This window comes from Lycium barbarum, chromosome 4 (assembly GCF_019175385.1).
Source record: "Lycium barbarum isolate Lr01 chromosome 4, ASM1917538v2, whole genome shotgun sequence".
NCBI classification, from domain to species: Eukaryota; Viridiplantae; Streptophyta; class Magnoliopsida; order Solanales; family Solanaceae; genus Lycium; species Lycium barbarum.
In genome coordinates, this window is record NC_083340.1 from 63,975,876 (window position 1) to 64,001,046 (window position 25,171).

Consider the following 25,171-nt stretch of genomic DNA (forward strand, 5'->3'; position numbering starts at 1 on the left):
ACATATTCAAATAAGCAATGTAGTCTAACACTTTCTTTCAAGCAAATAATACGACGTAACGTACGTGCCGCTTCCGGCTCAACAATATACTATAGTAGCCCCATCGGGCAGCCGCTTCCGGCATAATAATAATATAATAGCCCCATCGGGCAGCCGCTTCCGGCATAATAATAATATAATAGCCCCATCGGGCAGCCGCTTCCGGCATAATAATAATATAATATAATATATAAATTAAAATAGATCGTAGGTGAAACGCAGTGGCAAAACCTCACACCCCTTTCGGAGTGGTTTTTGAAATTAGCATACTCAGACATAAGCTGAGGCCATAGCTCGCTCAGGCATAAGCCGAGGCCATAACTCACTCAGTGATCAGCTGAGGCCATCGCTCACTCGGACATAAGCTGAGGCCATAGCTCGCTCAGACATGAACTGAGGCCATCGCACTCCCTTCGGAGTGGTTTTGGAAAAGGCTAGATAATAAAATATCGCACCCCCTTCGGAGTGGTTTTGAATAGCCTAAATAATAAAATATCGCACCCCCTTCGGAGTGGTTGTGAAGTCTAATTCATATTCCCTTTAGCTTGAGACCGACAATTAGTAAGTTTAAATAATAATTCCTGGTTGAAATCATTAGCAACCCACAACAAAGTTTCAATGAATCCAATTCAGCATGAAAGACTAGAAACCGTACAGAACTAGGTCAAATGGAGCAATACGAGAGGTCTCGGGCCTTGTGGGCCCACCTCGGGTCAAGTCGGGGTGACGCACAAAATTTACGTGCATTAGGTCTAGTGAAGTCATCCGTGAAAGTTTCGGGGCGATCGGGTTACATTTATGCAAGTTATGGAGGTTTACCCTTTTTCCCACAAGTGTGCTCTTTAAGGTTCAATTCTACTGAATGAATAGTGCCAAAAATCTAACTCGGATTCCTATGAACGGAATGATCCCCGAGGCTCAAATCAAGACCTAGCACAACTAGGACATGCCAAAGGAAGGAAAGGGACAGCTTTACATACCTTTCTTGCCTTTTACGATCGCCAAAGCTCAAATTCCGTTTCGTCAAAAACCTACAAATGGTCACATTTACCAATTACTATTCATAAGGCTTGAAGTCCCAACTTTGATTTAGGATTTGCCTACCGAAATTTCGGCAGCACCTCCCCTATAAACATAACATCCCCGAGACTTAGCTCGGCTTAAAGTATCAACACAGCAACCCAACAACAACATTCACAACAACAACAAGCATCACACAACACATAATATGGCGTAACTAGCCATCTTTCTGACATAGCGTAACATCTTTCATTCCGACCTTACATTTCCAAACTAATCTTACCATTTTCATATTCGTCACTTATCAAGGTCATTACAACATACTTCGGAGGCATATCATATTGTTTTCACTGAATATTCATAAAGTATACACAATATACAAGTTTCCTACTAAGGGCATATTTCACCCACAACTTCCAACCCTTTAGCAACATGTTCATGATATGTGTCTATCTTTCAACTACATCAATGACAACCATAATTTGCCTCTTAATACTTTCATTTCCACATTTACACAAACCATAATTAAGTTGTATAATTTCCTTTAACAACTTAACAACCATTTTTGCATAATAACAAGAGCCATTATTCTTCCATTCGTTTCATAATATCACAATTAACATACTAGTGAAATTTAATTCACCTTCCCTCCTAGACATAGCACCACACGGCCACACACTAAAATTTCCAACTTACACCAATTCATTCGACTTTCATTTCTAATACAATTGCTATCATAACAATGACTAGACTTCAACAAAAATTCAACTCATCATATACATGCAACATATGCATACCCACGGCCACATGCACTTCATCCCAACACACAAAATTTTCATGCTCTTCATTCATTCCCACACACTACAACATATATACATATATTCCATGATATAAAAATGGTAGAAGTCTTACCTTTTCTCAACTCCTTCACTTGTCACCCAAGCTACTTTCTTGCCAAAGTAATTATACCACCTTGTAGAGAATCTTGCACTTAGTAGTATTACACAACAATTTCAATTTTTTTGTTCAAGATTGAAGGACTAGAATTTTTTTATTTTCTTTCTTTCCTTTCTTTCTCCCTTACCCGAAACCCTCTTCTTCTTTTCCTCTCAATTTCTTTTGTTTTCTTGAACCTTCTATAAGATAAGTATGACTTATATAATATAATCCATTTTATAATTGTCACATGGAAATTAATGAATCCATGGACTTGGGCTATGTTGGCCGGTTGGGCCTTCCCTTTGGGCCTCATTTTTCTTATTTTTTTTTTAGTCCAATAGGCTACATTTCGTAATTCATGAGGCAAGTTTCCAAAATTCCAATTTTGCCCTTGGCCTCCTTTCGCAATTCCACACCAACGCATTCATAGCTAACACATTCATACCAAGTAAGGTCCAAATATGGCCTTATTCATTTCAAGTCAAGTTACTTCAAATTTTTCGAATATGCGAAGATGCCGGATGTAACAGCTTGGGCCTCACTTGGCCGGCCACCCCCTCAAGTCTTGGGCTTTGATTTCAATTCAATTTTGAGCCCAATGACTTGTGAATCAAATTTTGTAATTCCCGAAACTAATTTCCAAAATTCCAAATTTGCCCTTCGTCTTCCTCGACACTTCCACATTAATATTCTTTCATGCACAACTCTTATGTTAAATGTAACCAATTATGACTTTATTTCATACAAGTCAAGATTATTTCTAATTTTCCAAATGCGCGAAAATACGGGATATAACAGTTGTCTACAAGCCGTGTCTAGTAGAGTCTTGTTTATGGGTGTGTTGTGCGCCACACTTATAAATAGGAGGTTGCAGGACATTCAGGATGGTTACCTTCTTTTCTTATTTAGATCATGCGATAGAGCTAAGTTGTAGGATATGAGATTTTTAATCCTAATCCTGATTGTTTTGTAGTTGGGTGATGGCTTCTATGGGAAAGAAGACTAATGGTTCGGGGGCTCCCACGGTGATTTATTTGTATAATACGGATCCATCTAAGGACGTTCCCTCTATTGAGACAGATCCATCTGAAGTCGTGTCTTCTAGGGAGACAGACCCATTCGAGGTTCAGGAAGGATCGACAGGTAAGGTGGGAAAGTCAAATAACCCAAGCTTGATGTTATCTGCTGAACAATGTTCAAATGAAAATGACGGTAAGTCGAGAAAAATCCGTATAGTTCATACGTTTGTAGAAGGTATGAGTGTCATGGAACAACCTGTAGAAGTACAACAAGAGGGAGAACTTCCCCAACTACCGTTGGATCGATTTGTACCAGACCAGAGTTCCAGAATAGGACCAAGGTAAGGGTTTCAATCGTTGAAATTTCAGGATTTGGGTAATAAAATAAGAAAAAGAAGCTTTCCGCTTAATTGAATGTCAAGAGTACTACAAGTAAGTATAAAGTGTTTGTGTTGGCATCAGCGGTGAAATGCAGAATCTATTGTTAATAATTTTAGAGAGGAAGTAAGGGAATATGTACATAAGAGACGGTTTGCGAGCGTATAAGCCTCTGTGTAAGAGGATTGGTTGGAGTTTTGTGAACTGATGTTCAGATGCGATATATGAAATGAGCATTATTACTTCATATTTTTTCTATTTTGATCAGCCCTGTGTGGTTGAGTTGCATATTATATGTGCTTCTATATTTGGCCTTGTGAGGCACGAGATGCATTTTCTGGGCTGTGAGCAGGTTTGGGATTTGTAATAATTATAGAGGAAACTCTGCCGAATTTTTTTTCAAGACATAAAGGAAACTATTGAGTAAGTACGCAACCTTCGAGTAAGATTGTTAAAAGGGATAAGGTTTAGTAATAAATAATTAGAGGTGAAATTGGCAGTCAATTGTGGAATAGATTTAAGAGATTACCTTAGGTCTGAAAGAGTGAATAGTGGGATAGTGTGATAGGTAAATGAGAATAGGATATAAGGGTACAAAGAGAAAGTGATTTATTTCTTTAAACCAGAAAGTCGAGAAGGAGTTGAATGCTTATATAATAAGGAAGCCAAAAGAGACGAGTCGTTCCAAAGGGAATTATGCATTGAGGAATAGTTGACCGATCCTTATGTAATTTTCATAAGATTGAGATATGAGACAGACTTGATATATATACACATATATATATGCAAAATGGATACGAGCCGGTTAGAGCTTGACCCATGATTGTGAGTAAAAACATATAGGTTACTACAGACTAGCCCGACGGACCTTTAGCAGCGTTACGAGACAAGAGATGAAAAAAAGGCTTCATGCGAATAATAACCAAGGAAAGGAAAAGGTAGAATAATATGATCGTTCGAAGCAAGATAAGAAGAATAAGTAAGTTAGAAAGGAATGGCGAACAACGAGTATTGGATACACGGAAAGTATGTGACTAGAAGAAAAAGGATATATTGTGAATATATGAAGAAAGGTTCGAGTAATAGAGGAACAACAAAACGTTCGCCCGTTATGACGACTTCGATAAAAGAAATATGGAAGAAATACACCCCTTATGGGTACTTTGATGATAAGTAAGGATTTTAATGGATATTTTAAGGTAACTGGGATAGGATTTTAATGGATATTTTAAGGTAATTGGGATTGTTATAGTATCGTAAGGATATGTGATAAGTGGTTATTTCAATCAAGACACGAGACGATTACTTATCGAGTACTTTACTCTGCAGATGTCAGTTAAGGGTAACTCTACACCTATTCTAAGTTCATTGGACGGTTCCGTTGGACTTCTAAAAGATCCCTAAGAGGACTGTGCTTCGTCACATTAATAGCACACCGGAATAGCAGAGAATTATACGTCTACGGTATTATGAACTGATTGAGGGAAATTGCGGAACGACTCAACCCCAAATTTTAAGTCAAAGCTGGAAGGTGAATGTGGTTGTGCCTAAAGTTATCATATTGCTAATGGGGTCCCTTAGGGAAAAGAAGAAGACGAAGTAAAACATGAAAATGGACGAGGTATTGTTTTAGTGTTTATTGGACCAACTTAAGTATTCTTGGGGGGCAGTATAAATGGAAATCATCTTTCAAGTAAGTTATGTTGCGATGTCTTAAGAGGAAACCATTAAAAGGGAATGGAATTAGAGGCTGGAATGCGAGTGTGAGAGCTAAGATAGCATGGTTGTAGAAGCGGATGCAAAAGATTTATAGAATAATTATGGGCCATTTCGGACAAGATGACTTATGCGTGAAGTAATTTATATGTTGCAAGCCCTCGGAATTTGAAATGGTAGCGAGAAATATTATAATAATAGGGATCTACTATGTGATTTGATAACCGTTAGAGCTCAGATGATAAGGTAAAGATTAACCCTGACTTTATAAAGCAACGTCAGCATGTTGAGACACGAGAATGAATTGACCAAAGGTACAAATCGAAGGACGAAAGTGAGGATGTGAAATCCCTAAGCGGCGGCAAGATAGAACTACATATGAGATATAGTTAAGTGATAGATGGGGGATGAAAGTGACATAGAAGTATCAACGTAAGAATGGACAATGTGCAATTATACAGTGAACGTTGATCCAAGAAGGTGTACCTATAAGTACTTGCTAATTATGATGAGAGACTTGCGAGATTGACTTAGTAAATGATTGGAAGTACGATGACTACATCATAAAGGATAAAAGGTAAAGAGCACCTATAATAATCCAACATGAAAAAAAAAAAGATCGACAAGTTGTAATATCAAGAAGAGAAAGGGAAGTAAATGGCTAATGATTCGTCTTTCACGTTATTGAAAGGATACCCAAAGGACGTCAAGAAGCGACCAACGAGGGACAGCTAAAATCTTCCAGACCACGATAAGACTCGACAGACGACAAATTACGGATGATGCTTCATGAGGATGAACCTGTAAATAATCATGCCCTATGAAGAGCTTTGATGAATAGTGAATATGACTTGTGTAAATTACAAGGAAATGAACATCAAAATTGTAAGTCATGAAGACATGAATACGACTTATGCGTAGTCAATAGAAAAAGAGAAATGTTTAAGTTAAGTAAAGGCGTAAACAGGGAAGGAAACCAAAGGTAGCAACGTTGAGTTATTAGAAGAACGGACACAACTTCAGATTATGTTCGAACCAAGCTAATATTTGCAGTGAATATACAGTTCTTTTGATCGTTTCTTCACAAGTACATGCAGTAGCATTCAAGTAATGCCGTTTCAACCTGTGTTTTATAAATTGCAAGAAACCGAAGACAACAATTTCAAGAGAAATGCACGCCGCCAGAATGCGATCTATGTTGATGATAGAATTAAAAGTAAGAGGAACTATACGGACTGAGGAAGCAATATGGAGCAGCAAAGTATAAGATAATGGAGAATTTGATTAAGACTTGTGTACAAAAAGGACATCCCTCGAATGAAACTTCTAACGGAGATTGCTAGTCGATTTTGTGAGCAGAAAGGTGAGGTTACATTGATGAAAGTATTAAGTTCAGCAAGAAAAGTTATAAAAGGAAACAAAGTACTAGGAAACTCCAGCATAGCGTCGTACGAAGAAGGCAAAATGAAATAAGCTAATGAAAGGAAGTGACTAAGTTAGCAGCAAGGGTTTCTGGTAGCGAAGAAGAGAAGGATTACAAGAAGAATGCGAGGAAGGACAACAAAATCCTATTGGGAGTCACGATAAGAACAACTAAGATACCTTCGATAAAACATTTAGACCTCCTGGGTATCAAGAGCTTAAGATGTGCGGATCGACACAACAAGTTGAAAGGCATTCGATGCGGTTATGTGCGAGTGAAAAGACATTGACGATTAAAATGATGGTAACTCCACTTTAACATTCGAGGGCGAATGTTCCTAAGGGGGGAAAGATGTTGCACCTCATAAATTTTTGTGCCATTTGTGTTATAAGTAAACTAACGTAAGCCCGGAGAGTCCATAAAACCCCTATAAGGTTAAGAAAGACTTTTAACAATTGTTAAGCATGTGCCATAAGGTTTCAGGGTTAAACTAGGAGTGCTTTAAGGTACTAAGGAGGACATTGCTAAAGAATTTTGTGGTTACGAAGAAGCAGATACCACTTTTTTTTTTTTAATAGTGGATCTCTGCTTCTTAGCAGGTTGAGAGGCGTGAGATTCAAATTGATAAGTCTAAGAACTAGGCTTTGGAAGGGCACACATGTCCTCCAACTTTCAATTCCTTTTTGTTTTTGAATGTGTGAAATCTCGTTTCTTGCATGTGAGTTCAGACTTCCGTTAGTTAATTAACTGTGGGTAACAGAAGGATGAAACCTGGTCACTTGACGAAACTTTAAGGATGACTTTTGCTTAGAATAATTGTTTAAGGATGTAGTTTTAAGTGGTAAGTATATTTTAGGGGGGGGGGGGGGGGGAAACTCCCTTTAATAACTTTACAAAGAAGTGGGGTTGGACAAGATATTGAGGAAGGGGAGAGGGGAGAATTACATTACAAAGGAAAATAAATTGAGGAAATAGGGAGTGACGTTCTCACTGTTGCGCGGAAGTGGAAATCGGTGGGCTTTGTCGCTTTTTTCTTTCTGGCATATACACAAACACATATCAGGTATGCTACTCCATTCCCGGATTCCGTAAAACTCCAAGCCCTAGTCCTTATGAATTTTAACTCCCATTGTTATTTGTTCGGCGTTAACCTCTAATGGGTTTTTGCTGCTTTCCCCTACTCTCTTGTCTACACTGATTCCACTGGAAAAAACGAACAATTCCTTTTTCCTGAGTAAACATGTCTCTTTTTAATTTAATTCAACTTGAGAATTATATACTAACATTTCTATGTTTGGCTTAATCCAATTGATTTGGTTTGTTTTGGGTGTGTAGGAAATGTAAATTGGTTATTGTTTGTGTTTTTTTTTTCCCTTTGTTGTTGTTGTTAGAAACTTGAATGTGTGTAAATCTCCTTTGTTTGATTTGCAGAAAATGGCTAGCTTGGTGGAGAGGCTTCGTGTGCGGTCAGATAGAAGACCTATTTACAATTTAGATGAGTCTGATGATGAAGCTGATATGAAACCTGGAAAATCTCGCTCTAAGAAGGAGGACATCGAGAAAATTGTTCGATCTGATGTGGTAAATTGCTTCTACATTGGGGGTTCTCCTTTAACCATTTATTACTTGCCATTTTCCCTACCAGGCTTCTTTTTTCCACAACCGTGAATTTCATTTACAAATTGCTCTTGTATATTGGGTTGCCTGTTGCTTGTTGCTAGTTGCTAGCTCTTTTACCATCTCATTCCTTGACTTATTCCGTAGTAGGATTCATTTTTGTGCTTCTACGTGTGGGTATTGTCTTCAAAAATCCATTTTCAGCTTCAAGATATAACTTAGACTAGATACGACCTGATTCAAAAAAAAAAAAAAAAAGAGACTAGACACGACTTGGGCTTTAGCTTGGTTATCAGGGGAAAAGTTGTACCCTTTTCTGTCTGTCTGCTGAGTTAATCATTGCTATCCAGCTTGGTGCGTATGATCATCCGAAGATACATACATTTTTATACTGCTTTCTGTAAATTGCCAGAATGGCAACACTAGAGTCATGCTCAGTTTCGAAATTTAGCAATTTAATATGCTTGTTCCTCTCAAGGTAGGGGTAAGGTCTGCGTACACTCTACCCTCCACAGACCCCACTTGTGGGATCACACTGGGCTGTTGTTTGTTCCTCTGTTTCATAGTGTTTGCGAAAGACTGGAATCGTAGATTGATCTCTGGTTGCTTCCTTTCTGATCTGCTGAATTCCTTCTAATCATAACTATTGCACCTTGATCTTCCATTAAAGTAAGTGTCTTTGTGTTGCCTTCCAATTTCTTTCAGAAGGATATGCACTAGAGGAGAATACATAACATACTTGCCGTAGCAATAGAGAATGCATCCCATCTAGTGTCATACCATTCTCCAAGATGAAGAGTTAGGATCACTGCCTCTTATGATATACCTGAGGACTCTCATGAAGAGGGAATTGGTTTTGAGGACTATCACAGTCGGTCAAGCTAGTAAAAATTTGGACCATCGGAATATGTATCGTCAAAAATAAAAGAACAGGCACTCTTTCAAGGTTCATGGTTTCTCTTGAATCTGCCTGCTAATATGGAATGCATGGTGAGTTTTGTTTCAGCGGAGATATCTTGTAGCTTGCAACTATATAGTGGATAACAAACTTCTTCTCAAAAAAAAGTGGAAAAACTACTTGTGAAATATCAAACAATACAAAAAAAAAAAAAAAAAAAAGAAAAAAAAAAGAAAAAGAAAAAGAAATATCAAACAATACAAGAATGATGAAACATATATCTAACATGCTTTCCAAAAAAGAAACTGATTGTTGGTGTTTTTTCTTTCTTCGACAGTGCGATTGAAGTGCGTGGAAGGAAATTTATAATATTTAGATTAAGCATCTTGTCCTCATATGTTCAATAACATAATCTTAGTGATAATATGTCTAGTTTCACAAAAGAATCATGTAACATAATCATCGCATTTATTTGTTATTTCTGTGAAATCCAGCTTTTGATGTCAGATATTACAACTGTAAGTCTTCTCAGCATTTCTGGTATAGTAAACAACTTGATGAATGTGAAATAAGTTGTGTGTTTACCGTATCAAAAAATTAAGGAGCTTCACAAACTTAGGATGATCATTTCAAAACTTGATTAAACTGGTTACTATTACTGCCTCCAAGAAAAGCTTGTTTGACCTCGTAGCCCTGAGCATTCTTATTTTTTTTTAAAAAAAAAAAAATAGTCCAAAGCTCTTGCTGCAAAAGTTCGTGGTTTATATTATCTCTTGTGAAGATATAAAGTTCTTCATTTTCAAAAACAAAAGTTTTTATTTTCTTGGCTTTTATTTGTGAACCATGAAATATCTTCTAAAGAAACCCACGGTCATAGATTCCATAAGCTAGAACTGAAAAATAAAGGCAGCAACATAATTTATAGTATTTATAGCCTGTTTGGCCAAGCTTATTTTTCTCCAAAATACTTATTTTTTTCAAAAAGTGCTTATTTTAAAAAAGAGTGTGGTGTTTGGCCAAGCTTTTGGGAGAAAATAAGTACTTTTGGGAGTAGCAGAAGCAGTTTTTCAGAAGCTAAATAAAGTAGATTTTTTCGAGAAGCACTTTTGAAAAAAATACACTTAGAAGCACTTTTTTAAAGCTTGGCCAAACACTAATTGCTGCTCAAAAGTGCTTTTAAAATTGATTGGCCAAACACAAACTGCTTCTCACAAAAAGTACTTTTCAAAATAAGTTGATTTTAGAAGCTTGGCCAAACATGCTATTAGTCAAACACGTCATGCTTTGCACGGTAGAACTTGATTAGATCCAGACACAAACAGGCTTCTAGTTTACTTAGCATAAAACAAATGGGCTTCTAGTTTAGTGCTAATGGAAGGTTAAGATGTACAAATTTGTACATGTGACTCACACCACGTGTGACCTGTACTCAAATTTTTTGGTTTTGGAAAGTAAAGTATGATACTCAAGAAGTAAAGAGAATGATTTGATACAGAAGATGCAGCTGTTACAGGTTCATTTTAATCTTAGTACTTGACATGCCAGATATAATGTCACATTATGTTTGGAAAATTCTTAGCACCCAAGGTTGTGGCTTAGTGGTCAATGAAGTGGGAAAACCATGAGGTCTCAGGTTCAAATCCTAGCTGAGACAAAAACACTAGGTGATTTCTTCCCATATGTTTACGCCTTGGTGGACAGAGTTAGGTGGGAGGTAGTAGGTATCCCACGGAATTAGTCGAGGTGCTCAAGCTGGCCCGGACACCATGGTTATTAAAAAAAGTTCTTAGACTAAAAGTTTTAAGCGCATATAGTAAATTAGTTTATTATTTTGATGCTATTCAATTTTGCACGCATTATCTTCTTTAGTCAAAGCAGTCATAAGCTAAATGATTTTCAGAAAACTAAATGTCAGGGCACAAAAGAGATAGTTGGCTAATTTTTGTGAGGCTTAATGCATACTTGTACCATGTCAGTTTTGTAAAGATAACACCAGCTTAGTGTATATCCATGCATATATATGATTTATCAATAAATGTTTTGCCTTGTCGAAAAATATATTTGATTCATATAACATAACGAGATACCAAGGCACATCTGCTGTGTGTCCATAAGTTAGATTTGGATGGACCAACTTCATGGTTCCAAAATCTATTCTAAAATTGATCTAAAGAGTGTTGGCTTTCAGATTTGTATGAATCCTGGACATGAATGGAAAACCGCTTTTAAGACCAAATATGGACTTTATGAATGGTTAGTTATGCCCTTTGGCTTGACTAATGCACCAAGCACTTTCATGAGACTAATGAAACATGTTTTCAAAGATTTTCAAGGAAAATTTGTTGTGGTGTATTTTGATGACATCTTGATCTATTCTAAAAATCTGGATGAACGCATAGGAAATGAAAAATTAACATATATTAGGAGAAGAATACTAAACTGGATGGTGTTGGAGAAAGAAAGTAGTGTGTAATTAAAGGAAATAACCAGTAAGGCAGTTACTTAATATAGTTACCTTGACTTTTTTTTAGAAAAAGTGTCCATTGTAACCTTCAATTTGTTTTTTATGGTGGGTGTCATACGGAAATTATTTGAAGAGAAATGTAACAGGTTTTGTAACTGAGTAGCACCACAATTTTATACGTACTATAGATACAAATTCAGATAGTTAGAAACATCATTAAATGTTTCAAAAGTTCCAAACTTTGCATTTCAAGATATTGAGAAATAATAACTGATGTAGGACAGCGTTTTTTTGGATATTGTCAGTATATCTTTCAGAGTTACATCTCCTAGTTTATCTTCACTTATAGTTAAATTTTTTTTCTGTACATTAGCTAGGAAGAAACATTTCTTCACAAAGATAATTGATGATAGTCATTACTTGAGCCTGTCCATAATGTAATGCTTTATGTGGCCAATATAGTTAAGACTCAGTTTGAATTTTTTTAAGATCTCCTGACATGGTCAAATGAAGTGTCTTAACATGTATTTTCAGTATGTGTAGAGGTTGTTGGTGGGCACATGTTGCCTTCTTGCAAGTGCCTAAGCTCCTGGACTGCAGCCAGAATTTTCTCTGCTTCTGAAGTCAGATGTCCTACTTATATGTTTGTAGCTTCTAATATGTGTCTGTCCTAGTAAATTTATACTCAAATTTTCGAACTATTGGACTGGGTGACATATGAATGAGCTTTACGACAGCTGTTTCGTTTATTATTTTGTGTCACTGGTAGCTCCTAGTTCAATATAAGCAGTGAAAGCAATCAATTCTAAGACCCTTTTATCCACGTGCTTCCTTCTATAAATTTGGGTAGTCAGTTGCTGTGCTTAGTGGTGATTTTAAATAATTATTTCAAGTTATGACTTGAATATCTTACTTTCTATTTTTGGTTTGATGAAATTGATGAAACCTTCTTAAAGTTGACTCTTTTGCCTTCTGTGGTTCATGTATATGTACTTTATGCCTTTAAAATTGAACGGCACTTTCCAATACTTTAAGAAAAAGGAAATAGACAATTCTGCTTTACCCCTTCATTTTTCCCCTTTGGACAATGTTGCACCTTAAATTCTTAAATTAGAAGTATCAAGTAATGGTTATGAAATCTGATAAAAAGTCCTACTGGAAGTACAGGACATTCAATTTGAAAGCTGCTAGATTAGTTAAGATGCTACCACCTACCAGTACTTTTGGTGCACTGCTCAGATCTGAAAATTAGTTTCTTCAGCTCTAGAAAACATTGACAGGATAAAATAGGTGAGACGGAAATATTCCATCCAAATGTTGAACAAGCAGTACCCTCTTTAGTATTCTATTTTAATTTTGCAAAGCCTCGATGTTCTTTCTGCTTCAATTCTGTTCTTTCTCCTGCATTACAATTATTTCAAAATGCGTTGCTGCCTTTAGGAAAAAAGAATGTTGCCTGCTTCATATGCTTTCAATTCTTGATTATGTTGAAAATTTACTTTCTTTCCTACTGAGATAATACCTTTCTACTCTAGCTCATTGACTTGGCATATAATGTATCTCTTTTTTTGTTTTTTTTTTTGTTTTTGTTTTGATAAGGTAACACTTGTATTTATATCCAAAAACAGATCTGTCACAAAAACTGACAGAACTCCCTAGTTACAAAGAGTATGAAGAAGATCTTCAATCCTATAACAAAAACTTATATAGAACCTAAGACATCTAAGAATGATTCTAGATCTTCCATATACTCCTGTTTACACCAAAAATAGAATAAAGCTAAGCAGTTCATCTTCATCTTCTGAATAGAATTACATTTGTTTTCAAAACACCTGAGATTCCGTTCTTTCCAAATTGTCCACCAGATGCGAGCTGGTATAATTCTCCATCTCTCTTTGTGGCTAGAGAAACTGCCATAGCTATTCCACAACTCTAGAACTTGGACAATTATCCCTGGCATAATCCAAGATAGCCCTTTCATATTGATAAATAATCTCCATAATTGATAAGTAACCCTGTAGTGAATGAAGAGGTGACAAACATTTTCTGCCTCTTCTTCACAAAAGAAGCATCTAGGACAAAGGTGGATACCCCTTTTCATGAGATTCTCCTGGGTCAGAACTGCCTGCTTAGCTAGTAACCAGACAAAGCATGACACTTTGTAAGGAATTTTTGTCTTCCATATCAGTTTCCAGGGTCAGTGATCAATCTGGTACCTGAATATATTGAGTGTCTTATAGGCCTCCCTAATTGAAAACTTGCGTTGGTTGTGATTCTGCCAGAATAGGCAATCTTCAACATCTGCAGGACCTTCATATAGCTCCAAGTTCTTGTAGAAATCTGTTAAACTCTGGATCTCCCAGTCATTTAGGAGTCTTTTAAAACTCAAATTCCACCCCTGATTTGACCACACCTCCGCCACTGTAGCATTTTGTTGCTGATTGAGAATGTAAATATCTGGGAATAAAATTTTTAAGTTACCTTGTCCTATCCAGTTGTCTTCCCAAAAGGATATCTTCATGCCATTTCCAATCTTTAAACTGCAATTTTCCTTGAGTTAAGGCCAAAGATTCCTGATTGCTCTCCAAAGACTAACTCCATACGTACTTGTCAGAAACTTAATTGTCCAGTTGTTTTCCCTTTCATATTTCAAATTTATCACCTCTTTCCACAAGGATTGTTCATTGGAGGCAAATCTCCAAAGCCATTTCATCATGAGGCTTTGATTCTGTGCTTTTAGATTCCTAATCCCAAATCCTCCTTCCTTTTTACTACCTATTATTGCCTCTCAATAACACTCTTTAGGAATGGGAAAAAAGGGACATCATGTATGTAGGCATAGCATCAAGAACACTATTGATCAGTGTCAGTCTCCCTCCCAAGGATAAATATTGACTCTTCCAGTTCACAAGTCTTTTTTTGCATTTTTCCACCACCCCATTCCAAATACCTATGGATCTAATTTTAGCTCCAAGGGGCATGCCTAAATAGACTGTTGGCAATTCCCCAATTCTTCCCCCCAAAATCTCAACCAAAGAGGAGAGATTGGGTACCTCATTAACAGGATATAAGAAACTTTTGTTCCAGTTACTGTGTAAAACTGAGACTGCTTCAAACAGGATAAAGATCACTCTCAGTATCTTTAGTTGCTCCCTATCATCATCACAAAAAATCAGTGTGTCATCAGCATATTGAAGATGTGTGATCTCCATATCTGTCCCCACTCTGTTTGAGACTTTGAAACCCTTAATCCACAAATTAACTTGAGCAGTTCTTAGCATGTCATTTAAGCCTTCCATAGCAATGGTAAACAGGAAAGGAGACAAAGGATCACCCTGCCTTAAACCTCTCTGAGAAGGGAAGAAACCTGTGGGAGAACCATTGATGAGGATAGAAAATTTCACTGAAGTGATGCAAAATTTTATCCACCTGATTCATCTTGCCCCAAAATCTCTTTTAGCCAGTGTTTTCAGAAGGAAATTCATGTTGAGATGGTCATATGCTTTCTGAATATCCAGTTTACATAGGACACCTGGAACACTGCTCTTCATTCTTGAATCCACACATTCATTTGCTATAAGGATAGCATCCATAATCTGTCTACCTTCGATGAAAGCCATTTGATGATTATCCACTAATTTATGCATGACCTTCTCAAGTCTTTCAGTCAGCACTTTGGAAATGATTTTGTAAATGCTACTTATGAGGCTAATAGGTCTGAAATCTGTCAATTCTCTGGCTCCCACCTTCTTTGGGATCAAAGCCACATATGTGGCATTGAAACTTTTCTCAAATAAACATCTGTCATGAAAATTCTTGACTGCAGCAATCACCTCCTCCCCTACCACTTCCCAGCAATGAACAAAAAAGGCCATGGTATATCCATCAGGTCCAGGAGCTTTGTCTCCAGCACATAACTTAACACTATTCCATATTTCCTGATTTTCAAACTCCCCTTGTAGCATCTGATTGTCTTCTTCTGAAATCGGAGGCCATCTCTAATACCACCAGTTGGTATCCATGATTCAGTTTCTGTATAGAGATTCTGATAGAAGTCGACAATTTCCTTCTTTATCTCTTCAGGATTCTTGATAGTCGCTCCATCAACATTCAACTCATCAATGTTATTAAACCTTCTATGTGAATTAGCAGTTTTATGAAAGAACTTAGTGTTCTTGTGCCCTCCTCCAACCACAAAGCCCTTGATCTTTGTCTCCAAGCCACCTCTTCATATTTAGCAATTTCGTCAAATTCTACCAGTAAGGAAGTTTTTGCTAGGATTTCCTCTTCACTCAGAGCCCTCTGATCATGGATTACTTCTAATTCTGCAAGTTGGGTAAGAATGGATTGCTTCTGAAGAGCAAGATTACCTTGAGAAGTTTTGTTCCACTCTATCAATTTATCTTTGAGTGCTCTCAGCTTGAAAGCTAGAATGAAATCTGGCCTTCCTTCATTAACAAAAGAACTCCACCATTCTTTGACTCTCTCCTTGAAATCCTCTGTAAGTAGCCACCAATTCTCAAATTTGAAATATGATTTCACAGGTTCCCAGTTTCCACTCTGTAAGATCATAGGTGTGTGATCAGAAGCGACTCTGTTAAATTGATTGTTTGATATTCCTGAACCCCTCATCCCATTCATCAGATAGAAGAAATCTGTCCAATCTAGATGCATTATCATATCCCTCTCCTTTTTTCCAGGTAAATTCACCTCCTATTAAGTGAGGATCTAGCAAACCCATGTCTTCAATGAAATCAGAGAAATCAGTCATTGATCTGGTAAGTCTGTTACAATTTTTCTTCTCAGAAGGGAATCTAACAGTGTTAAAATCCCCACACACTACCCAAAGCCCTGTGAATAGACCTCTGACAGAACCAACTTCCCACCAAACTTCTTCTCTTTCTCCTCTATCATTTGGAGCATAGATAACAGTTGGGAGCCAAATTAGATTTTGATTCTTGCCAGTAAATTTGCAGGTTAAGGAATAAGCCCCCACACTACTGATTTCACCTTCCCAAGCTCTCCCATCCTAAATCATCAGAGTTCCACCCCTGGTTCCTCTAGCTTCCAGTTGAAAGAATTTTACCCATCTGTTTGCCCATAAATCTTTGACAATATCCTTAATGTCTCCTTCTATTTTAGTCTCTTGAAAGCAATAAACATCAGCTTTCCAGTTGAGGATAAGATTTCTTATTAGGCTTCTCATACTTACTTGGTTTAGGCCCCTCACATTCCAAGAAACAATGTTGACTGTCATTGATCACTTGGAAAATGGTATCCCCCTCTGCTCCTTGTACCATTGCTTCTAAAGTTGCTCCCTATATCCAGGCTTTTTAGTTCGTTGAATCCCTTCACACTTGGAGTCGATATCATCTTTGTTTCTGCCTTTTCGACAATGTTCTGCCTCATGCTATCAATTTTCATAAACAACTTCAATGCTTCCTCCCTGCATCCCAAGATATCCACTTGAAAACTCTCGCTGAATTTGATGATGTTTTCTTGTACCCAATTTGAATCACTCGGTTCCTTATCTTTTTCTTCCTTGAGACACTGCTGGTCAAAAGGAACTGCATCTTCAATGGAGATCAGGTTTGAATTCTCCTCGTCACTTCTCAGGCAAAAGTTCTCTTGCAAGTGGGGTTCCTCCAAAGGAGAGGAAATAACTGGGCAGGTTAGTGCCCTATCTGAACCTTCTTGTGCCATCTGCCCATCTTCTTCTTCTTCAAACTCTTGATACTGATCCATTCCTTTATCTCCCGCATCTTGCCTGCCCGACCCAATATTTAAATTCGCAACCTTCTTGAACCCTAAAACAGGGGAATCTGTGTGAAGTGGTAATTTAGAAGAGGAGGGAATAGAAATTGCCTTTTGCATGTTGGTAGAAGCTTCCCAATTAGCAAAGCACTCAAGGAATTTGGATGCCATCTCTTTCAAGTTGTTGAAATGATTGTTATCGTTTTGAGTCTGAACTTGTCCATGGGAGTCTTGTTACCATTCTCAAAAAAGAACTTGTCCACATGAGTCTTCTTTTAAAATGTAGGTCTCTGTTTTGCTCAGTTTTTTTCTTCGTCCTCTGTTTTCTCCTTTGTTTCTGGAGTTTCTTTCTCAGTTTTTTGCTTCGTGCATTACCTGCAATTTTTTTTTTTTCAGTTTGAATTTGCTTGTCTTATGAATTGTTGACTATCTAGTTCAAGACTTTTAGTATCTACTATCTACTTTAGTTTTTGAATTGAAACATTTGCTAGTATGTTATCGCTATTGAATTGTTAGTTATTTATGTATGCAAATTTAATATTTTAATTTTTTTCTATTAATTGGCGCTTCACTTCAAGCTTCCCCCCTCAGTGAAGCGGGCCCTCGTTGTTTTTTGTCGCCTCTCGCTCTCCAAAACACTGTCATCAAAGTGATACATGGTGACTGCATAATTCTCTTTTCCTTTTTGAGTGGTTTAGTGAAAAGGTTTTTTCTTATTTAAAATTTTCTGCTGAAAAATTAGACATTCCATGCCCTTGGAGAGCGCTCTTTTCATGCTAGGTCTTTGACATATTCTATTTTTGCCTTTATTTGATCTCAAGAATGGATTGGATCCCTTTCCTTCACGATTAGAGTCCTCTTAGCCATAGGGTTTTCTTGCTCGCCTGTTACTCCTCTATTCTTTCATTTTTCGGTATGGCTACTAACTATTAAGTTAAAAAGAAAGAGGATTTTCTTTTCTCGTCGGTGTAATGTTCCCAGATAGGCTGATGAAGAGGAGTACTATTGATTATTGGCCTCCTCCAGTTGAATCGTGTCATTTCCTTTTGTTCTTGGATTGATTACATCATATCTTGGTTGCTTTATGGACTTTGCTCATATTTAGTATGGTTGTGTTAGCATCTTTCCAGAAACATGTTCTCTTTGTAGTGTTTCATTTTAATGATCTTTATTCGTTTTACTTACAATGGTAATAACAATGCGAATTGACTCTTTTGATAGAAAAAGGAGTCTTGTCAAGCTTGTGGAGGTGATAGTAATCTTTTGTACTGTGAAACGTGTAATTACGCTTACCACCCCAAGTGTTTAGTTCCACCACTAAAGGCTCCTCTCCCAAGCAGCTGGAGGTGCCCTGAATGTGTATGTACCCATTCTTCTATCAATTTTTTTAATTAAACATGGAATTCTGATACTGTCATCAGTTCCCTTCCCCTCCCACCTAGATTTACTGTAGATATTCCGTTTTTCTGTAGGTGAGTCCCCTGAATGATATTGACAAGATATTGGACTGTGAAACGCGCCCTACTGTTGCTGATGATAAGGATGCTTCCAAGCTAGGGTCGAAGCAAGTATTTGTCAAACAGTACCTTGTTAAGTGGAAAGGATTGTCTTATCTTCACTGCACTTGGTATTTTTATTTTTAACTACTACTTTATTTGCTCTAGATTCTGTTTACACCTATGACAGTTTTATAGTAGCTAAGATCGTCTTGTAGTGCTTATAGCTGTCTTCTATGCTTCACCATAATGCTTGTTTATGTAAATGAGCAGTTTAATATTGTTATGTTATCTCCTTTAGACCTTTTGACATCTTTGTTTTTTTATATATGTGAAGTCATATTGCGCTTTAACTATTGCAGGGTGCCAGAGAAAGAGTTTGTAAAAGCTTACAAAGCATATCCCCGTTTAAAGACTAAAGTGAATAACTTCCATCGCCAAATGTCATCAATGACTAACTCTGAAGATGAATACGTTGCTATCCGACCTGAGTGGACTACAGTTGATCGAATTCTTGCTCGCAGGTGCTTTTAAAGAACTGGCCTGTAGATATTCAGTTGAGCTGTTAACTAGTCCTCAAAATTTTCTGTTCAATGCTTTTCTTTGCTTCCGAAATGTTTTAGTTACTCCCCCTTATTGCATTCAAAGCCGATAATATTTGTTTGAGTTCTTATGTTTAGCTTAAGGTTGAGCTTTCATTTAATTGTTAAGTGGAGATCATTGTTGCGAAGGAAGCTACATGGAAACAGATTGAAATGTTCATGAGCTGTGGATGGTAGTGGTGTAGTCAAACATAGTTAATTTTGTAAGTGATTGTTGTCCCTACAGGGTGTTCCGTAAGTTAAAGCATTATTTACACCACCTTTAGTTGTTTTTTTAATCTCAAGGGTTGAAAAGACGTCGCTGGAGATAGAAGCGTGTTTTGACCGTGAGAAAATAACAAAAATATCCCTTATGTTTGGGGGCAGGTTCATAGTTGTCCTTGATTCCGATGAAGATAGAATTCCAGCTCTATCAGTTGTGAACCACCATATTTTGTGGGAATAAGACGAAAAAGAAGCAGAATTGTTTTTTGGAACGAAATTATTTTTTTTAATTTATCTTTTAGCTGTGATAGAGTAAGTGAAGGAACTTTTAGACGTGAGATAAAAAAATATTGTTAGAGTGGGGACTCTAAACCCTTGGCTCTGATACCATATAAAGAATGAGGAAAGAAAAGATATTGTGAATTAATTGCTTGATTATTCCCTCAAGCATGTTGGGTTTAAATAGTGTTTAGAAGTGATCCTTAAAAAAGGAAAGCAAAGTAATTCATATTCCTAAGTACACAATTATAAAATTTCTACTGGCTTTGGAATGAAAATAAGGTAAAAAACTTTTTGGCCAAACAGTCATTTAGTAGTCCTTGATTCCAATGAAGGTAGAATTCCAGCTCTATCAGTTGTGAACCACCATATTTTGTGGGAATAAGACGAAAAAGAAGCAGAATTGTTTTTTGGAAGGATTTTTTTTTTATTTTTAAATTTATCTTTTAGCTGTGATAGTGTAAGTGAAGGAACTTTTAGACGTGAGATAAAAAATATTGTTAAGAGTAGGGACTCTGAACCCTTGGCTCTGATACCATGTAAAGAAAGAGGAAAGAAAAGATATTGTGAAGTAATTGCTTGATTATTCCCTCAAGCGTGTTGGGTTTAAATAGTGTTTAGAAGTGATCCTTAAAAAAGGAAAGCAAAGTAATTCATATTCCTAAGTACACAATTATAAAATTTCTACTGGCTTTTGGAATGAAAATAAGGGGAAAAACTTTTTGGCCAAACACTCATTTAAGCTTTGTTATTTCCCATATTTACAAGTATAAGCTCTTGCCATATTGATAGTTTCCTAATTTTTAATAATTTTAAAACTAGAGACCATTTATTAAGAAATATGATTGTGTTAATGAAGCAAGCATATACATGTTATAATAATAGATTTTGGAAGTACCTATTAGTTGAATTTTTTCGTCAAATCATTCATTTTATTTAAGTTGTAATCTTTTTGGGCCTATAAAAGAAATGTAAGTTTCAGGTTAAATTGCATTGAATAATATGCTGTTGTTCTTAGGGGAGACGGTGAAGAAAAGGAGTATCTTGTAAAGTGGAAGGAGCTTCCATATGATGAGTGCTACTGGGAATTTGAATCAGACATTTCTTCTTTTCAGCACGAAATTGAAAGATATCATACAGTTCAGTCTAGACGTAAAAAATCTTCAAGTAAACAAAAGGGTGTGGCTACAGAGACAACAGAATCTAACAAGAAGTCCAAAGAATTTCAACAGTATGAAAGCAGTCCTGAATTTCTTTCTGGAGGTATATATGATTTTGGTTTTAATTAGTCTATCTATGTTATTGTATTCATCTAATGAAGTTCCTTAATCTTCATCTACGATTGAAATAAAGGTTCACTCCACCCATACCAGCTTGAAGGGCTGAATTTCCTGCGTTTTGCTTGGTCAAAACAGACGCATGTCATACTGGCTGATGAAATGGGGCTAGGTAAGATTTATTTTGTTGTTCCAAGGCTTCCTAGTTTTTTCTTCTCGTCTTTTTTCTCATTTGCTTTATCCTATACCACTGCTGCATGCTCCTTTTCTGAATTTGTTTTCTCTATTTTCCTTGTTGCATATAGTTTCTTCTGGAATACTGCTAGGTTCTTTTTTGCTGATGTATTTTCAAGCTTGCAGGCAAAACAATACAGAGTATTGCATTTTTAGCCTCCCTTTTTAAAGAGAATGTCTCTCCACATTTAGTAGTAGCACCTCTTTCGACATTGAGAAATTGGGAGCGTGAGTTTGCCACTTGGGCTCCTCAAATGAATGTGGTAAGTATGAGGTGATTTATTTCCTACTATGAATAGCAGAATGATAGCTACTACGATGAATAGCAGATAATTCCTTTCCTGAAGAGAATTGATCTCTGTAGGTTATGTATGTTGGAGGTGCACAAGCTCGGACTATTATTAGAGAATATGAATTTTTCTTCCCCAAAAATCTTAAGAAGACCAAGAAAAAGAAATCTGGTCAAATTGTTGGTGAAAGCAAGCAAGATAGGATTAAATTTGATGTCCTCCTGACTTCATATGAAATGATCATCATGGATAGTGCCTCTCTGAAGCCAATAAAGTGGGAGTGCATGGTAATTGCTTTCCAAATCCTTAATTGTGCCGTTATCTCTTGTTATTATTTTTGCATCTAAAAGATGCTTGACATCTGCATTTAGATTGTTGATGAAGGTCATCGTCTCAAGAACAAGGATTCCAAGTTGTTTTCATCTTTGAAGCAGTACTCTACTAGGCATCGTGTTCTTTTGACTGGAACTCCTCTTCAGGTTTGTTGCTATAGGTTGCTTTCTATGCACCTGGTAGTTCTCTCATTTCATGCTTGGATATCCAGTTACGTAGAATCATAGGGTATTTATCCTGATGTTGCATCTGCCATACTAAAATAGTTGGTACAAAATACAATCCCATCTTTCTTTGACCAATCATTCTACTTCTGTGGTTATAGTTTCCCCTCTTTTTGTATGTGTATGGGTTTTTCAAATAAAGAACACCCCTCGGGTGGAGGTGGGCTGCAGCCTGTATGCAACAGTGTACAAATACCCCAACAAAACATATAAACCCTCTTTAACTTGTTGCTTCAGGTTATCTTTCAAGTACAGGCTCATTTCCTTAAATGTCTTTGTTTTTTCTTCTCATAGCTCATGTAACAATTTTCTAGGATAAGTTCATCCTTCTGCATGCCTTAGTTTCATATATTATGTAATATTCCAACTCTCATTTCTAGTTGTCCTCTTTCTGACTATTTTGCATATCTGTATCACTTAATCACTCTCTCCCCCCCCCCCCCCCCCCCCCCCCCCAAAAAAAAAAAAAAAACATCTGTTATTTATAATCTTACATCTCTAGTTTTCCTTGTTATTCTAATTTTTCTTAGGCCATTTGAATTGGTCAAGAATTCCTGGATTTCACCTATTCGATTTGAATTCCTCAAAATTCGCACTCTGAAAATTTAAGAGTGACTAGGTGCTACACCATTTTCCAAATTGGCTTATGCTCAAAGTAACTGGAGTAGTAAATAACCCGATAGAAACTGAACTACTTAATCTCTATTGGTGTGAGAGGTTAATTGCAGCGTACCGCCTACCTGCCTTTAATGCAATAAAATCACGGATGCTTTACTTTCTTTCTTTCTATGCTTTATATTTAACACCTATCTAAAATAAATAATATTTATTTCTTGACAAGATTTCATCTAATATAAAGTGTTTATTTCATACTATGTTTTTTCCATGCTTTGGTCACCTTGGAGACATTCCTGTTTTTTCCATGCTTTTTTCCATTCCTGTGTACAAGAACAAGGGAGACATTCAAAGCTGCAACAACTATAGAGGTATCAAGCTGCTAAGTCACACTATGAAAGTGTGGGAAAGGGTGGTGGAAATGAGGGTGAGGAGAGGTGTGTCTATTTCAGAGAACCAGTTTGGATTCATGCCGGGGCGCTCGACTACAAAAGCCATTCATATTGTAAGGAGATTGGTGGAGCAGTATAGGGAGCGGAAGAGGGACTTGCACATGGTATTCATTGACCTAGAAAAGGCCTATGACAAAGTGCCAAGAGAGGTCCTATGGAGATGCTTGGAGGCTAAAGGTGTACCTGTGGTGTACATTAGAACGATAAAGGACATGTATGATGGAGCTAAGACCAGGGTAAGGACGGTAGGAGGAGACTCAGAGCACTTCCCTGTTATGATGGGGTTGCATCAGGGATCAGCTCTTAGCCCGTTTCTATTCGCCGTGGTGATGGATGAATTGACGCGACAAATACAAGGTGAGGTGCCTTGGTGTATGTTGTTTGCGGATGACATAGTCCTGATTGACGAGACTCGCAATGGAGTTAACGATAAGCTGGAGGGCTGGAGACAGACGTTGGAGTCTAAAGGATTTAAATTGAGTAGGATCAAGACATAATACTTGGAGTGCAGGTTCAGTGGCCTACCGCGTGAGGCTAACGAGGAAGTGAGGCTTGGTACCCAGGCCATTCAAAAGAAAGGAAGTTTCAAATATCTTAGGTCTATTATACAGGGAGATGGGGATATCGATGACGATGTTTCACATCGTATTGGTGCAGGGTGGATGAAATGGAGGCTTGCCTCCGGAGTGCTGTGTGATAAGAAAGTGCCACCAAAACTTAAAGGCAAGTTCTACAAAGTGGTGGTTAGACCGACTTTATTGTACGGGGCGGAGTGTTGGCCAGTCAAGAAATTTCACGTTCAGAAGATGAAAGTCACGGAAATGCGAATGCTGCGGTGGATGTGTGGGCATACTAGGAGAGATAGGATTAGAAATGAAGATATTCGAGACAAGGTGGGAGTCGCATCAGTGGAGGACAAGATGCGGGAAGCGAGACTGAGATGGTTTGGGCATGTGAAGAGGAGAGACACAGATGCTCCAGTGCGGAGGTGTGAGAGGTTGGCTATGGACGGTTTCAGGAGAGGCAAAGGGAGGCCGAAGAAGTATTGAGGAGAGGTGATTAGACAGGATATGGCACAGTTTCAGCTCACCGAGGACTCAGATTAGGATAGAAGGCTAGGTGGCTTATCCTTCCACCATAGTAGTTGTAGTTATGCTCATTTGTTTATTGCCATTTGATTTCTGCATTTGATTGCTGCCTTTATTTGTGGGGCCGTTGTACTTTGGTTATCTTATTTATTTATAGTAGTTACGGCTCCTTTCTTTCCGGACTGTTCTACCATGACTTTCTCGCTTTTGTTATTCCTTGTTTTCATATTGTTTTCGATATGCTTGGCCCTATCTGACCTTTTGTCTTGTTTTCTTCTCTTGAGCCGAGGGTCTTTCGGAAACAGCCGCCCTTACCTTTCAAGGTGGGGGTTAGGTCTGCGTACACTCTACCCTCCCCAGACCCCACATGGTGGGATTATACTGGGCTTGTTGTTGTTGTTGTTGGTCACCTTGGAGCTTGGACTAAGAAATAAACTCAACTCTCACACACTCCTGCAGTCCCCTTTGGTCTCCAGGAGTTTGACCCTCATTTTTCTCAAATGGTTTAAGTTGTTATAAGACATGCTCAAATCTGATTCTTTATACTCCTTCCTGCTTAATGGGACGCCACAATTTAGACATGCATCTTTTATGCTTCTCATCTACTCAGCTAAGTTAAATCTTTTATCCCTCTAGCGAAAAGGATCCTCTTGATTGCTGAGCTTTCTGAAGCTCAAAGGTCTTCCGCATCATGTTGCTGGGTGCCAATTCGATTTATTCATAAAAGTCTTTATATTTCTTTCATTACTGGTCTTTATGACTTACTGCACGTTAAACTCCAGTCTACCATCTTTCCTTGTAGAGAGTCAT

At 37.4% G+C, this 25,171-nt stretch overlaps 1 protein-coding gene across 4 annotated transcripts in view; it reads left to right on the top strand.

Annotated features, from left to right (window-relative positions):
* Positions 1-7,439: 7,439 nt before the first annotated feature.
* Positions 7,440-25,171, top strand: part of LOC132636060 (CHD3-type chromatin-remodeling factor PICKLE-like) — a 49,401-nt gene continuing 31,669 nt past the window's right edge. The window contains exons 1-10 of one of the 4 annotated variants that reach the window (XM_060352720.1): positions 7,440-7,597; positions 7,966-8,115; positions 18,489-18,626; positions 18,740-18,894; positions 19,126-19,287; positions 20,867-21,111; positions 21,202-21,297; positions 21,486-21,622; positions 21,724-21,936; positions 22,021-22,128. In XM_060352720.1, the coding sequence (XP_060208703.1) occupies positions 7,969-8,115; positions 18,489-18,626; positions 18,740-18,894; positions 19,126-19,287; positions 20,867-21,111; positions 21,202-21,297; positions 21,486-21,622; positions 21,724-21,936; positions 22,021-22,128 (1,401 nt within the window). In that variant the 5' untranslated portion in view covers positions 7,440-7,597; positions 7,966-7,968. Of the gene's footprint in view, positions 7,598-7,617; positions 7,777-7,842; positions 7,862-7,965; positions 8,116-18,488; positions 18,627-18,739; positions 18,895-19,125; positions 19,288-20,866; positions 21,112-21,201; positions 21,298-21,485; positions 21,623-21,723; positions 21,937-22,020; positions 22,129-25,171 lie in introns of those variants that run through there. The other 3 variants (XM_060352722.1, XM_060352721.1, XM_060352723.1) reach the window with 3 other exon arrangements.